At 33.8% G+C, this 15,713-nt stretch overlaps 1 protein-coding gene across 2 annotated transcripts; it reads right to left on the reverse strand.

Annotated features, from left to right (window-relative positions):
* Nucleotides 1-11,056: 11,056 nt before the first annotated feature.
* LOC113773092 (2-oxoglutarate-Fe(II) type oxidoreductase hxnY-like) lies at nucleotides 11,057-15,713 on the reverse strand. Of its 2 annotated transcripts, XM_027317627.1 has the most exons (11): nucleotides 15,559-15,710; nucleotides 14,847-15,042; nucleotides 14,363-14,461; nucleotides 14,210-14,261; nucleotides 13,138-13,259; nucleotides 12,969-13,069; nucleotides 12,823-12,881; nucleotides 12,407-12,463; nucleotides 11,864-11,909; nucleotides 11,523-11,602; nucleotides 11,057-11,202 (listed from the first exon to the last, which is right to left on the reverse strand). In XM_027317627.1, exons 1-11 carry the CDS (start codon nucleotides 15,625-15,627, stop codon nucleotides 11,130-11,132), a joined length of 954 nt encoding a protein of 317 aa, XP_027173428.1. In that variant the 5' UTR covers nucleotides 15,628-15,710; the 3' UTR covers nucleotides 11,057-11,129. The 2 variants fall into 2 exon arrangements, with proteins under 2 accessions (XP_027173428.1, XP_027173429.1); XM_027317628.1 differs by lacking the exon at nucleotides 11,523-11,602 and having other exon boundaries at nucleotides 15,559-15,713.

Consider the following 15,713-nt stretch of genomic DNA (forward strand, 5'->3'; position numbering starts at 1 on the left):
ATCATCATTTAGATAAATTTTGAATTTTTTGTTGTTGCTTGGTAAAGTTTCTGCCTTTTTGGATTTTTGTTTAATTGGTGCATTGGAGGGAAACCAGTTTTTTTTTTTTCCCTTTTGCTATTATGGTCTGTGAAACTTTATTGCCCCTTTTTTGCCCCTCATTTATTGCAATGTCGCCAACCATTGGATGGTCAAGGCCTATATTTCTGAGATTCTTTGATAATGTGCCTATAACATCGTGATGTTTAGTACTTCCAACGCGTGGGTTTACATTTTTAAAAATTCGAATATTTCGATAGTTCATGGTTGATTAACTTGGTTAACCAAATTAGTTTGTTTCTAGCTGTATTGGAGAACTGCTTTTCCCTTTCAGCTAAACTTAGTTTTAAACTTGCATGTCCTTTTTTGCGTTGCTCCTCTTTTTTGTGTTGCCGTCTGTTCCAATTCTTACACCTAGGGATCTGCTCCTTTAGAGAAGTTTTGCCTCATGCATTTAAATTTTTTTCCCCTGGCTTTAGATAATTAGTTTTTTTTCACTTAGAGAAATTTTGTTGTTTTTTGGTTGTTGTTTGATAATTTTCTGCCTTTTTGGATTTTGGTTAAATCGATGAATTGGAGGGAAATCTGCTTCCCTTTTGACCTTTTTGCTATCGTGCTTCATGATACTTTATTGGTTTTTTTTTGCCTATCTATAGATAATTTGTTTCTTTTTTCATCATCATCGTCATCGTTTGGAGAAATTTTGATGCTTTTAGTTCCTGTTTGATAAGGCTTCTGTCTTTTTTGGATTTTTGTTTAATTGATGCATTGGAGGGAAATGTGCTTTTCTTTTTGCCTTTTTGCTATCATGGTCTGTCACACTTTACTGGATTTTTTTCCCCTACCTCTTGATTTTTTTTTTCTGCACTCGGAGAAATTTTGATGCTTTTTGGTTGTTGTTTGATAAAGTTTCTGTCTTTTTTGGATTTTAGTTTAATTGATGAATTAGAGGGAGATCTGCTTTTCTTTTGCCCCTTTAGCTATCATGCTCTGTGATACTTTATTGGATTTTTTTTTTGTTAATAAAAAACTCGCAAATTGCCCTTTTTAAGGTACTACCTTCTTTGTTTTGATGTTCTTTCCCATTTTTTCTATTTCCCTTGTTCAATCTTTTGTGGATTGTCCTTTGTTCGAGCTTTTGTGGATTAGCCCATATTTTCAAAGCGACATCGTTAGTACTCGTATATAGCTGGTTCACACCATGGTCACATCATGAATTTGTTTTTATTCTCAGGTATGAAGGTGCACGATCTGCAGAAGCCTTGCTAAGTTTGTGAACAGTGGAGAAGGTAATGTTATTGGCTAGCTGGCTTATATTTTATGGTCCATAAGTGTAATCCATGTTAATGAGTTTGATAGATTTATGTTAAACCATATTTTTGTAAAAGTGTTGAATAATCCATGAGGTTGTTAAAATCCAATCCATATTACTTATGAAGATTAGAAATTTACTTCACCTTAAGATATCACACGAAGAATTGTGCGGTGATTTCTTAAGGGGAAAAAGATCAATCCATTTTTTTAATGTTTTCTATATTGGATAAAATTTACAATGGATTATTTCAGGTTGTGATAGCAGTGAAGGCTACAATTAAGAAACAGGTTAGTTATTAATTTGCTTCTTATGTGGTTTTTCTTTGCCACTCAGTGGTCTATTATTAACCCTCACTATTTCTTTAATTCTTTCTTCTATTTCGATTTTTCCCTTAACAAAAGGTCTATCTACAATGGATTATTTCAGGTTATGATAGCACTGAAGGCTATGATTAAGAGACAGGTTAGTTTTTAATTAGCTTCTTATGTGGTTTTAATTCTTTTTTTGGGCTCTGTGGTCTATTACTAACCCTGCATTGCTACCAGTGATGGCAAAGAAACTATTCAGCATAATTTTAAGAAGTTCCAATGTAGCCAGCTTAAAAAGTTGTATGAATTTGGCCTTATTCTTTTAACTACGATTAAATATTAGCACCTTGGCCATGTGGTTTTCTTGTTTTGTTCTTTATTGTTTGTTTCATGTGACAGGCACACCTTGATTACCTAAAAATTGGTGCTAATATCATAATATCTGCATCATATCAGATTGTATGGCTGTCTTTTTTAATTTTTTCATTTTTCGGGCCTTCCTATGGATATCGTTTAATTATTATTGGAAGAATTTATTATGAAGTTGAGGACTTCTGATTTGCCTTGTTTGGGAGACAGGCTACTCTTCAGGGATTTGTAACTAAGGGGATATCAAGAGAAGATGGTGAAGCTTTACTCAGGAAAAGTGTTGAAATAGCCCGCGAAGATATGGGATATATATTATGATAGAGCCAGCAAAGGTTCTTAGGATGTTATTGGAGATCCAAAAGCTTTAAACGTCCACTCCTTGTTGCTGCTTCTGTTGGTTCTGAATATAGGTGAAACTTTTAATTCTCTTCTTACATTGGAAACAGAGTAGTATTTCAGTGCCCAATGCTGAATTGAAATATTTGAACTTGTGCTACAAACTTTTCCTCTCAAGCACTTGTGACCTTCTCATGCATTGCAGTGGCATATATGGGGATGCAGTGACTCTAGCGACTTTGAAAAATTTCCATAAAAGAAGAGTTCAAGTTCTTGCTGACTCTGGTGCTGACCTGATTGCATTTGAGACAATTCCAAACAAATTGGAAGCTATGGTATTGTTTTTGAGTTGTGACTATCTCAGTGTACCTCAAACATTTATTTCGCTAGAGCAATTTAGATTATTTGTTGTCCATTTTGCCTAATAGCTTCTTGATATAGGACTATACTGAGATTCTTGAGGAAGAAAACATAAAAGTTCCAGCCTCGATTTCTTTCAATTCTAAGGATGGGATCAATGTAGTTAGTGGGAATCCTATATCAGATTGTGCTGCAATTGCTGATTCATGCAACTGAGTTGTTGCTGTTGGAATCAAATGTACTGCTCCTAGATATATTGATGGGCTTGTCCAATCAATCAAGAAGGTATAACCAATTCTAGGATGCATTTGAAATGAATGAAATTGAAAACGACAATCAAATTTAATTAGGAACATTGATTTTAATTATCTCGGGAAATCCAGTTAGTTTGTTTTCATGTCTTAGTTCTAATTGCAGTCTTTTAATCACAAGATCTTTTTTTTTTTTTGGTTTCTAAGAATTCTCATTAGAGAAACCAATTCTAGGTCATGATTATTAGACGTATCTCCATTGCATCAATATATTAGAAAGCAGAAAATCTTGGATGTCCATTTATGTATGTGGAACTTATTGCTTTACTTGCTAATATACTAAACCGATCTTGATATATTAGCGTTTTCCTTTTTCTCTTTCCACAGTCTTCCCAAGTTAGGGGCTCAATTGAAAAAAAGAAAAGAAAAAATCAGAAACCATATATATATATATATATATATATTCTAAGTATAAAACTATGAAGTGAAGTACATCTTTAAACAGATGTACCAACGTTTCGGCTGTGTGTGAAGTGATGAGCTTCCTGACAATGTTAGTTATTCTAAGCATAAAACTATGAGAGTGTTTGTTGATACTTTTTGTTGGCTGATTTCAATTACCGAAGAAAGGAAAATGCTGTCTTATTAGGATTTTATGGTTCTTAAGCTATTTACACTTGCTAAATTGCTACTGGGTATTTTCCTTCGATTTCTTGTTGGATTATGGATCTGTTTGCACGAATGTTTTCAAATCACTTATTCTTAGGGTGAGGATTACTGATCAAACTTTTGTTTGCTTGTACTTGTCACTCAAATTAGATAATGGGATAAGTGAATAAAGAGAGGCTAGGAGAATTCCTTGGGGAGTTGTAGAGGAAAGAGGATACAAATGACAGGTATGTTGCTGCTCTGCGAGGGGAAATGTTGATTAGAAACCCATATGTGAGAATGCAACCTTTCCCGGAGCAAAGCACAGTTGAAGTTAGCAAGGAACAAGAGTAGATAATGAGATTGCTGTTGGTAGATTTTTGTACCCAGAACTTTTTTCTATTTTTTCCTCCCTTTTCACTATCATTGTAGAGCACTATTATGTATGTCTAACGGTGGCTTCTGGTTTACTGGTTCTTTATTACAATGGGATCGCCAAAACTGAAGCTTAGCTTGTATACATTTGTACTTTATAAAAAGGACAAATATTAGATGGTACAAGGATAGACATTATAAAAAGGACAAATATTAGCTTTGTTTTAACTTCAGAATTTATCTTTAGTTAGTTTATGTAAACTAAGAAAGTGTACCACCACATGGTGGTTATTGATTTTTATATTGTTAGTTGAAATTTGTATCCATTCTTTTGTGATTTTCCTACTTTTGATATATTTGAGTTCTCATATGAATCAGGAAGATTTGGAATATGGTCTATTTTCTGCATTAAAAGCCCAAAAATTATATTAATATAAATATTTTCACTATTTTGAGAGCATATCCATTTTGGAATAAGTATGAATCATTTTAATGGATTGAGTATAAATCATTTTATTAAATTGGGCATGCTCATCTCTTTTTTCCACCGCGCGCAGCGCGGTTTATGCCTCCTAGTTTCACGTGAAAAGATTGAGACAACTTTCCGTTCTTCCGATCGTCGTATATGATACTTTGTTTGACGGCATGCGATGGAAATGAACGTGTGGAGCTGATTCATCATCATTTACGCAACATTTTTGTGCCACAAAAGTGTGCATGGACTCATTTATGAATTCTTTTGTAAACAAGTACTTGATGCGTTTATGTGTTAAATTTTTTTTCTTAGAAGAGTGGAGATCAATTGAAAAGACACATAAATGCGAGGGAAGTTAATAACTACGAGTGTCTTCTTTATTCATACAATAGATTAGGTATTATTTAGATATGCTAACAAAGTGTCCGTAAACACTAATGAGAAAAACCCAGGAATAAGGAACTGTTTGGATTCATCAGTTTCTTAAAAATTAATTTTTTATATACTATAAAATTTTTTAAAAATATTTTAAAAAGTAGTCAAAATTTTTTTTAATATTTAAGAAATATTTCAAAATATATTCTAAAAACTCTACTACTCTTAAATATCTCAAAATATACGCTAAAAGCTCTGCTACAGTAAGCCCAAAAGGATTTCAAAAACACCCTAAAAATAAAAAAATAGCTAATCCAAACGGATAGATTCGTTAACCCCAGAAGGAGAAATACGTCTTTAAACTTTTACAACACAAATGCTTTAACGCAGCTTTGGATCCTATGTCTCGGTGCATTACATGTCTGCTTATAAAAAAGAGAAACAAAGGGGAAAAATGAAAAACTCGGGGAATAGAAGGAAGTAAAGGACGTCTGCATCTTCCAATCGATATCTAATAAAGGAGCATGAATATTCATAACAAATTGTAGCGTCTGATTAATCAGCTCCAAGTCTATATTTATGACAACGGAGCATGATTCATGTTACAGAAATAATTAATTGATGCAAAATCGAAGGGGAAAAAAAAAAGAATGTGTATTTTCAAATGATGAAGTGACAGGAAAAGATGTTTAGGTGGCAGTGAGAACTGTGGATCGGCAAAGAGGACAAGAATTGTGATCTGAGAGCCACTGAGCCATACAAGATGAATGGAAGACGTGCCTACATGGAACTTGTTTGCCGGACTCGAAAACTTCCATGCAAATTATGCAGTCTCCAACTGCTTCGACCATCGGCATTTCACTCAGTTGATTATGGTTCAAAGTCTTGGCTTCAAACAACTTTGTCTGGATATAGTTCTCCTCCATAGTTGTCATGGACAGAGCCATCTCCAGATCAAACATTCCTTCCATTGGCTTCAAACAACTTTGTCTGGTTATAGTCCATTTGACCCTGTTGAATTCAACGGCAAAGTTTACGTCCCTGGCCAGATTTAATAAATTTCTCATGTTCCTGATTTTGTCACAGTTTCCTCCATTAACCGAGCGGACAGTAACTAAATTATGCTGTCTTGGGAATGCAGGCAAACAATTGCTACATATTTCCTGGATTTGGTTTTGGTTTGGTCATGTGTGGTGCAATTCGTGTTCATGATGATATGCTTCTGGCAGCATGTTAGTATTTGCATCTCAAGTTTTGCTGTCATGTGCGGTGCCGTTCGGGGATTTTCCGGTTAATTCTACAATATCTTCATATTTCAGGTCTTGATATTTGCTTATGTTAATTGTAATGTAGTATGTTGATACGTTTAGTCTCTATATTGGAACAGAGGAAGCTTTGGCTAAGCAAGTTACAGACGAGCATTATGCACGGGGGATGATTTATCCTCCATTTGCAAATATCAGAAAAAGCTCAGCTCATATTGCTGCTGGTGTTGCTGCAAAAGCATATGAGCTCGGTGGGTGCTCTTTACATATTTTCCTATGCGGGTGCTCAAAGGCCCCTCCTTTTTTATCTCTAAAACTCAAACGAGATTTATGCCTAAATGCTGTTTGCTTATTATGTAGGTGTGGCAACACGGCTTCCTCGACCTGCGGATCTGGTGAAGTTCGGTGAAAGCTGCATGTACACTCCAAACTACCGAAGTTACCGGTGATTTCTCAGTTTTTCCTGCTGCTGGTGTGCCTTCATCCAATGGTTTGTCTTATGGATGACTCGGGTATCACAGTGGTCTCTAATAAGCTGCGACAAAATGTGTCTGTACCCTGCAACGTTATCAGCTGATTTGTTGTAAAAATATGACTCTGTGTTTCTCCTTGCTATTGTGAGATCAACAAAATATTTTCCAGAGTTTGGTTGCCCTTCAAATCGAATATTGTTGCTCCTTAATGAGTGCGGGAGATTTTTTTTTTTGCACGGGAGCAACCAGTTGAGGAGATCCAGAGAGTGCAAAGCACAGAAGTACTACGTAATTTCTAGGTAATGCAGGGGAATAGGGAAGGGATTTCTTTTGGCACTGCAGAACTTGCATTTTGCATAACGCGGTTGATATGGTACTGGGACAAGCGAAAATGCCGGACGGAAAAAGTATTATCATTTATTCTGTAGTCCGTACTTGGAGAAGGGAAGGGCTTTCTTTTTGCTCCTCCAAACTTGCATTTTGGATTACATGGTTCATGGGCTAGGACAAATAAATCCAGGAGGAAGGACAACATGGCTGATTGGCCTAGGCCTCGGAGAAGTGTATCCGCAAGTGAGTCGTCATTTTCGTTTAGTTCGTGCATTTTTTTTTTGATAGTCGTAGAAGTATTTAGTTGTTCACAGTGTATCTATATCTATATCTATATGTAGTGTGGAAGGGGTTTCTAGCAGAAACCCTATAACTTCCAAACTTCTCATTCTTTTTTCTAAATTTTTGTATTTATTTTAATACATAAAAAGTAGTGGCTTATAACCAATCCTATCACAAATCAAATTTAAAATTTAAAACATTCTCACTATCTATTTCATAAACCGTTTATAGTTCGTTATTTATACTTTAAATTCTTTTTACTCCTTAATGAAAGATAAATGCTTATTCGTATGCTATTTTAATACAATGTTACATTTTTATAATTAAGAAATATTTGTCACCACACTAACCCTATAACCATCCCTACAAATGAGCTTTGCAAATTGCAATTATGTTTCAAAAAAATAACAAATGTGCAACTAAATGTAAAGTTGAGGGGGTAAAATGCAGCTAAATGTAAAGTTAAGGGGGCTTACTATATTTAACCCTAAAAAAAATCTCAAAAACGGAACAAGTAGTGGGTTATAGATTTTTGTCTAGATTTTTGTATTTATTTTAATACATAAAAAGTAGTGGGTTATAACCAACCCTATCACCAGTCAAATTTAAAATTTAAAACTTTCCCATAATCTATTTCATAAACCGTTTATAGTTTGTTGTTTATATTTTAAATCCTTTTTACTCCTTAATTAAAGACAAATGCTCATTCACATGCTATTTTAATACAATTTTAATTCGGAAGCATACAACATGATCAAGAAACAGCAGAACCAATTAGGACTAGATTTTGACCTCGAAAAAAAAATTAGACCTAGATGTCATTGGCACGTTGCCGTAACTTGCGATGTCAATTAGAACTATTTAGCACTTTTTTCTATTGTAAAGAGTTAGAGCACTGTAAAGTTTATTTAGACAAACTTTGCCTCGTCGGTGATTTGAGTACAAGTTATTGAATATACTACAAATCCTATAATATCAGTCTGCTACAAAAAATAATTATTTTACTAACATGTGTTATTTGCGTATAAAATTTCAGAGGTAAATCAAGTACTTTTACTTATACTCTATATAATTTGAATAGTTTTTTAACGAATATAACCATACTATGAAAGACCATCACTTTGTACAATTGGACCTAACAAATTGTACATCAATCACAATTTATATTTTGTTGGATACCTGCGCAGTTGATAAGTTCCATCAGTAACACTACATCAAACTTCTAATGTTTGTTTTATACTCTTATCAACATGTATTACAAAAAATTGTAAGTTTGAAAATGATACATGTGCTCGAAAGTTAGTTACGTGATTGAGGTCAAACAATTTTTAACAGCAATCACAAGCATTGTTGATAGCAAATTCAAAGAGAATATGGATATCGAATATACAATCATGCATACGGTAAAACTTACTCTATTTAATTTAATTACTGCACAAATTTTTTAAATTTATAATCATAACCTATACATTCTTTCATTCTTACTACGTTAAATATTTTCGAATACTTGCTTACATTCAGAGCATTAACATAGAAAACATGTTTTATGTGCTATGCAAAAATTGTGAACAATTATGTGAATGTCATTTTTCAAAAATAGTGTGTATGCATTGTAATAACGTGGTCGACACTGTTGTTAGGTAATTAATTTTATATACCTTTAATTTCAACAAATTTTTCTGTATTGTATATAACATTTTATTTGTCAAACAGGTACAATATTAACATACAAATAAAAAATTTCAGTGGTATCACGCATCTTAATCTACAGGACAGACATGCATGATTCGTATTTGGTTGTGATGCTTCTTATCTCACAGAATTACAAAGGAAGATAGAATTTCTTGATATATGTTTATTTTTTATAATGCTATTTATAAACTATGTAAAAAAAAAATACACTAATTTTGAATTTTGCACGTACTTAATTCTCAGGACAATGGTGATAGTTTTTCAACCAATGAATCAATTCATGCAAAGATCGTGCATTTTTATTTGTAGTACGCGTTCCACAAAATTTAACAGAATTAATTAAATCACCAATTTTGGCTTTCGTACTAAAAGTTGATGATGTAAAGAGTGTTCGCACCTTCATTCAAGATTATCAAATCGAATGCATAATATCTGTAAATATTTCATTTTAACAACATTTAACTACATTCATTTTTATTCATATATCATTCGTTTTCTAATATAAATTTCTATTATTTTTTCAGGATCTATCTTCCGAAAAAAGGTAATTTTTGAATAATATACATATTCTATAATATTTCAAACTATTGTTAGACGGATATTATATTTTAATTGTGTTGGTACAATTTTTTAACCTTTTTTAATTCACTCTTTTATTTTCATTTTTTCAATAATGTCAGCACCGTGTGTAGCACGGGTATTCACACTAGTACTCTATATAATTTGAATAATTTTTTAGCGAATATAACCATACTGTGCAAGACCATCACTTTATACAATTGGACCTAGCAAATTGTACATCAATCACAATTTATATTTTGTTCGATACCTGCACAATTGGTGAGTTCCATCAGTAATACTATATCAAATTCTAATATTGTTTCATACTCTTATCAACATGTATTTCAAAAAAATTGTAGGTTTGAAAATGATACTTATGCTCGAAAGTTAGTTACGTGGTTAAGGTCAAGCAATTTTACAACATCACAAGCATTGTTCATAGCAAATTCAAAGAAAATATGGATATTCGAATATACAATCATGCATACGGTAAACTTACTCTATTTAATTTAATTACTGCACAAATTTTTTAAATTTATAATCATAACCTATACATTCTTTTATTATTAATAGGTTAAATATTTTCGAATACTTGCTTACATTCAGAGCATTAACATAGAAAACATGTTTTATGTGCTATGCAAAAATTGTGGACAATTATGTGAATGTTATTTTTCAAAAATAGTGTGTATGCATTGTAATGACGTGGTCGACACTATTATTAGGTAATTAATTTCATGTACCTTTAATTTCAACAAATTTTTCTGTATTGTATATAACATTTTATTTGTCAAACAGGTACAATGTTAACATACAAATCAAAAATTTCAGTGGTATCATGCATCTTAATCTACAGGACAGACATGCATGATTCGTATTTGATTGTGATGCTCCTTATCTCAGAGAATTACAAAGGAAGATAGAATTTCTCGATATATGTTTATTTTTTATAATGCTATTTATAAATTATGTAAAACAAATACACTAATTTTGAATTTCGCAACCAATGAATTAATTCTTGCGAAGATCATGCATTTTCATTTCTAGTACGCATTCCACAAAATTCAACAGAATTAATTAAATCACCAATTTTGGCTTTCGTACTAAAAGTTGATTGATGTGAAGAGTGATCGCACCTTCATACAAGATTATCAAATCGAATGCAAAATATCTGTAAATATTTCATTTTAACAACATTTAATTACATTCATTTTTATTCATATATCATTCATTTTCTAATATAAATTTTTATTATTTTTTCAGGATCTATCTTCCGAAAAAAGGTAATTTTTGAATAATATACACATTCTATAATATTTCAAACTATTATTAGACAGATATTATATTTTAATTGTGTTGGTACATTTTTAACCTTTTTTAATTCACCCTTTTATTTTCATTTTTTCAATAATGTCACACCATGCGTAGCACGGTATTCACACTAATTTTATATATTCATGAGTACATTCAAATTATATTTAACTTATTATGTCAATAAATACATTTAGATACTTTCTAAAATAAACTTCTACTTTTACCACAAAAAAAAAGAGAAAAAAACGGAGCCTGCCACCCGCAAAAAAAAAAAAAAAAAAAAAAAACCAACTGATAGAATGTTTATCACCATCCGTTACATGAAACAACTGATGCCTTGCCAATCAAGGGTCGAACTATCCTAGGAGCTCAGATCAACATGCGTATCTTCATATCTCTGCATCAAGTAAGCTCCACATGTGACGGGTGGGTACCTGAATACAGCTACAATAAATCAATGGCACAATGACACCATTACATCTGGCCAAAACATACAAAGGTTTTCCGCTGATCCACCTTGGATGTTAGAGGTCAAACTAAATTTACTAACTAAACAGCTTGGCATCTACTATTACCGATTCCAAGAGCGATTTTGACGAAAAAAAAAAAACCTTGTAATTGAGAATTAACGACCAAACCTTTCACGTACGTGAACATTGCAACCAATAGCAGATCTCTTCTGGCCAAAACAACTAAAAGAAGGATAACAATGACCTACAAAATCCCATATCATGTATCTAAATGCAATACATACTTCGGAGGATCATCCTCTGAGTGGCAGGTTGGCAGGCATTTGACAACACAATTGAAACTGGGCAGCACGAAGAAAGCAATCTGCCCACCATCACAGAGAGAAGAAATTAGCAAGGCACTGATCGCTGCTTACAGAACTAAATTTCTCATGGAGAAATCAGCTGAGCTTGTAATGTCCACTGTATCTGTAAAGCTATGGCTTGAGAAAGATTTAACTATTTAGAACTACGTTTCAAACTTTCCATGTGCTAATATATTTGACGCACACACTGTTTAAGATGAGGATCTCATTCCAACAAAACATTGCTGTTGCAGAACATAAGGAGGTTCAGAAAGCCTTACAGAATATCTTTCTTGACCGCTAACCAAGACTCGATGTAGTGTTGACCTGAAAATGATCCCCACAACAGAACAATTTCAACATCACGGAGATGAAAGTTCAGTAAATTAGATATTCAATTATTTTATCTCCAAGAAACCATAAATTCCAGGCCCTCAACTATAAATTTTCAGGTTTCCTGAATTATGAAACTTCATAACCCAACCAGTGAATATGGATGACTGCTTTTACGAAGAGTTTGTAACTTCAGACATCAGTGATTGTTTTTCTTACACCGAAACCACCATAAAGATAATTAGGTTCAATGTGTGCTAGAACATGAGAGCTCCTTGACTGAAACAGCTGTCTAATTAAAAACTGAATGCTTCTAGAAAAGACTGGTAAAATATGGGAACTCCTTGTCTGTGTTTGACATCAATTATTGGTGCATAATTTGTGTTAAAACACAGATAAGAAAAATGCAGTTGCAATAGCTCAAGATCCATTCTCATTTTTTCAGGAGGGGGAAAAAAGGATTACTGTGCTTAGTAGAAACTCATAATTACCTGAAAGAACAATTGCTCCAGCGCTCCAGTAAATCTCCAAGATTCACAATAAATGCTCTGCATACCGTGCATCAACTATTTATTTGCAGCCATCATAGAATGCAGCATGATACTTATCATTGGGACTAATCTATAACAGTTATGCTGCAACAATAATTTAACAAGAAGTCCTCAAATAAAAATAAGAATGGCAGAATGCCAAGAGCATAACCATAAGAAAGTTCTTTAGGTTAATGACCTATACTAATTCATGAGCTGAAGACTTTATGATCTATGGAGTGACAGCATAATATCATTTTTTAATTTTTTTTGAATATATGTATGATGAAATGTCCAAACACACCAAACAAGAAATCAGGAACAGAAAATTCGTTTCTACTTAAGAGAAACTGATCGTTGAGAGAAAAAGGCCTTACCCTTTTACTGGTGACACGTATTCCCAAATCTGAGGCTCAACATGCTTGTCCTTGCATATCTGCAATGGAACAGCAGGTTCATGGTCCCACTCAAGAATAATTATGGGATCATTCCTAAGCAATCTAATTCCAACGTTTGTGTATACCTGAAGACCAGTGACATCATCTGTGGCTAACAAGGTAAGCAAGCCAAAGTCACTGTGGGCACCTGCACCATATATTCCTCTCTCTGGTTCAGAGATTTTACCTGAAATTAATCAAGCTCATGTCAGCTTATAAATACAGCCTTCTTTAGGAAACTGTCCACAACCTGACCTTCATAATGTAGCAGCCGCAAAGTTGCAATAGGATTGCCTAGCATTTCTGATTGATCAAAAAAGTTTCCATCCAGGTCAAGTGCTAGGGCTATAATTCTAGCAACTGCCCTTGCAACCTCACTGAACGCAAGAATAAAGATAGAGAGGATGTCAGTATCAAACAAACTGTAAAAGCAGTCTGCAAGATGTAGAGCTAAATGTAGGAAGATTTGGAAAGAACTGCTGAAAGTACATCACAAGATAATAATCAAGAACCTTTCAAATTTGGCAATAGAAAAGATGCAGAACCAGACAATGACTTCAGTTTCATTTCAACATCATTGACTAGTATTGTACCTTGGAACAAGATAAGCCTTTCCAAAATGAAAAGCACCAATATTTCAATGGTCAAATGATGAACAAAATGATAGGTTCTCGCTTGAGAAATGTGGTGATCATTGTTTAATTACCTGATAATTAAACACAGAATTCCATTCTTCAAACTAGGAAGAATTAACAGTGAATGTGTAGATTCAAGCAAGTGCTTAAAGACATCATAGGCGAGTCAAAAGATTGTGTCTAAGTCTAATCAATTAATGTATTAGAAATGACAGAAAATACAAAAGCTATGTATTTGGACTTATTCAACACGATTTGATGACACATATTCATCAATAATGACTGTTCCGCTAAAAGAAATAATGATTTATCTGATTTTGTAAATATACAACCGCATGGGAGCAGAGATATAACATCTTATGCATCAGTGACATCGAAATAAGTAATTTAACCGGATGGCCAGCAATTTACAATCTAAGTGGCCCAACAACCAATTTCATCAGAATTTAACACATCAAATGTTGTTAAGGTGATGGAACTGCAAATTGGTTAAGAAAAAAATATACCCTTGCACGCAAAGATGATTAATCAATATGATTAACTAAATTGATCTGCTGCTTACTCATACAACAGCAAAGATGATTCAGGTCAGTACTTGACATTAAGTTACTTCTGCAGCACCGAGGAGTACAACCACATGCAAGAAAAATAGATAGTTTTTTCTGTTACATGATAGGCATCTCAATACTTACAGTGCTTCGCGGTGGTATCTCTCCATAGTTTCTCTCCATCCAGGCAAAATATCTTTACGGAAAAAAAAATTCCACTTTTAACCAAAAGATTTGCAAGATTTATGAAGCAAGATTGATGTTCAACATGTAACAATAATTGCGTAGCAAAGTTACCTGCTGTAGGCCACAAGTTTGGTCCATGAAGTGGTTTTTCGGCTTGAGGATCATCTTCTGGTACTTCCACACCAATGGAATATCCTTCTTTATAATCTCCTACAAGAACATCAGGGCGCAGAAATGCTTAGCTCAAATAAAAACACGAACTTAGTTCTGCTGCTCATTCTGGTAAGTAGCATGTACAAACATCACATAAGAGAACAGAGGATGCAGAAAGAAAAGGAGCATATAAACAACATAAAAGAGGCCTGATAAGTGACATTTGATAGCAATGCAAATATAGCCACAACCAGGAGTTGATATAGTCAACATGTAAGGCCGGAAAGTGTAGCTGAAAATGAAAATACTCTAAAGCGACAAGAGAATGAACTCCAACTATTCACTTGTATAATGCATTGGCTACACCTGTCCTTATATTCTGGTATTAACAACCATCGGATATAAAAATTAGGATAAACGCAATAGGTATGAGAAAACAAACCATGTATCTGGTTGGCAGGATCCAGATGCTGATCTAGAAGAGGAGTGTAACCACGGTTTTTTTCATTCCTGAGAAGCTTCATCTTTTCATCAAGTGGTAGACTAAAGAACCTTTTGCTTTGAGAAAAGACCTCATCCATAAATTCTGGGCTGATACCATGATTGACTACATAAAAAAATCCAGAGTCCAAGCAAGCCTAAATAAACGATAACATCGTTAGGAGTAAGTAACTCAACTCCCAGAATGATGCCAATCATTGGTAAGCACTGATATGGAGAGTGGAAACGGCTTTAGATAAAGGTGTATATTATTGTAAGAGTATTTGTGCAGGCAAGAACAGGTTATCCATGTATAGCTGCAATAACAAATTAATGCAGCACTAATCAATAAAAGTGATCATAGAATTGAGATGCAGAGTTACGTTACGTTACTTACTGTATCTATTGCATCGTTGCATGGAAATACTATATACTAACTTAACAACTGAACAATTCATTACTTGCTAAGAAGTATTAGTCCCACTGTCTACTCATATATTCACTCCTTTAGTTCTTCAACCTTCAAAATAAATTACTCATCATCGGAAAAAACTGTAAATTTACCCCACAGATAGACCAAAGAATGCACAAAAATAAACTTAAATCGAACGATAGCAGGTGTTGTGGGGGGGGGGGGGGGGGAATAAAAAGAAAAGGAGGAGTGGAGTGCCTGCCTGTCTGAGGAGAGAAACAGATTTTTGTATGTCGGAATTGGAGAGGTCTATACAAGTCAGTGCCGCCATATTTGCAGATGCTGCCGGAAGCTTTTGTTCGTCGATGGTTTTTTCAACTCTATGGTCTAAGAGCAAATATTAAGAACACCGAAAAA

This window comes from Coffea eugenioides, chromosome 6, assembly GCF_003713205.1.
Source record: "Coffea eugenioides isolate CCC68of chromosome 6, Ceug_1.0, whole genome shotgun sequence".
NCBI classification, from domain to species: domain Eukaryota; kingdom Viridiplantae; phylum Streptophyta; class Magnoliopsida; order Gentianales; family Rubiaceae; genus Coffea; species Coffea eugenioides.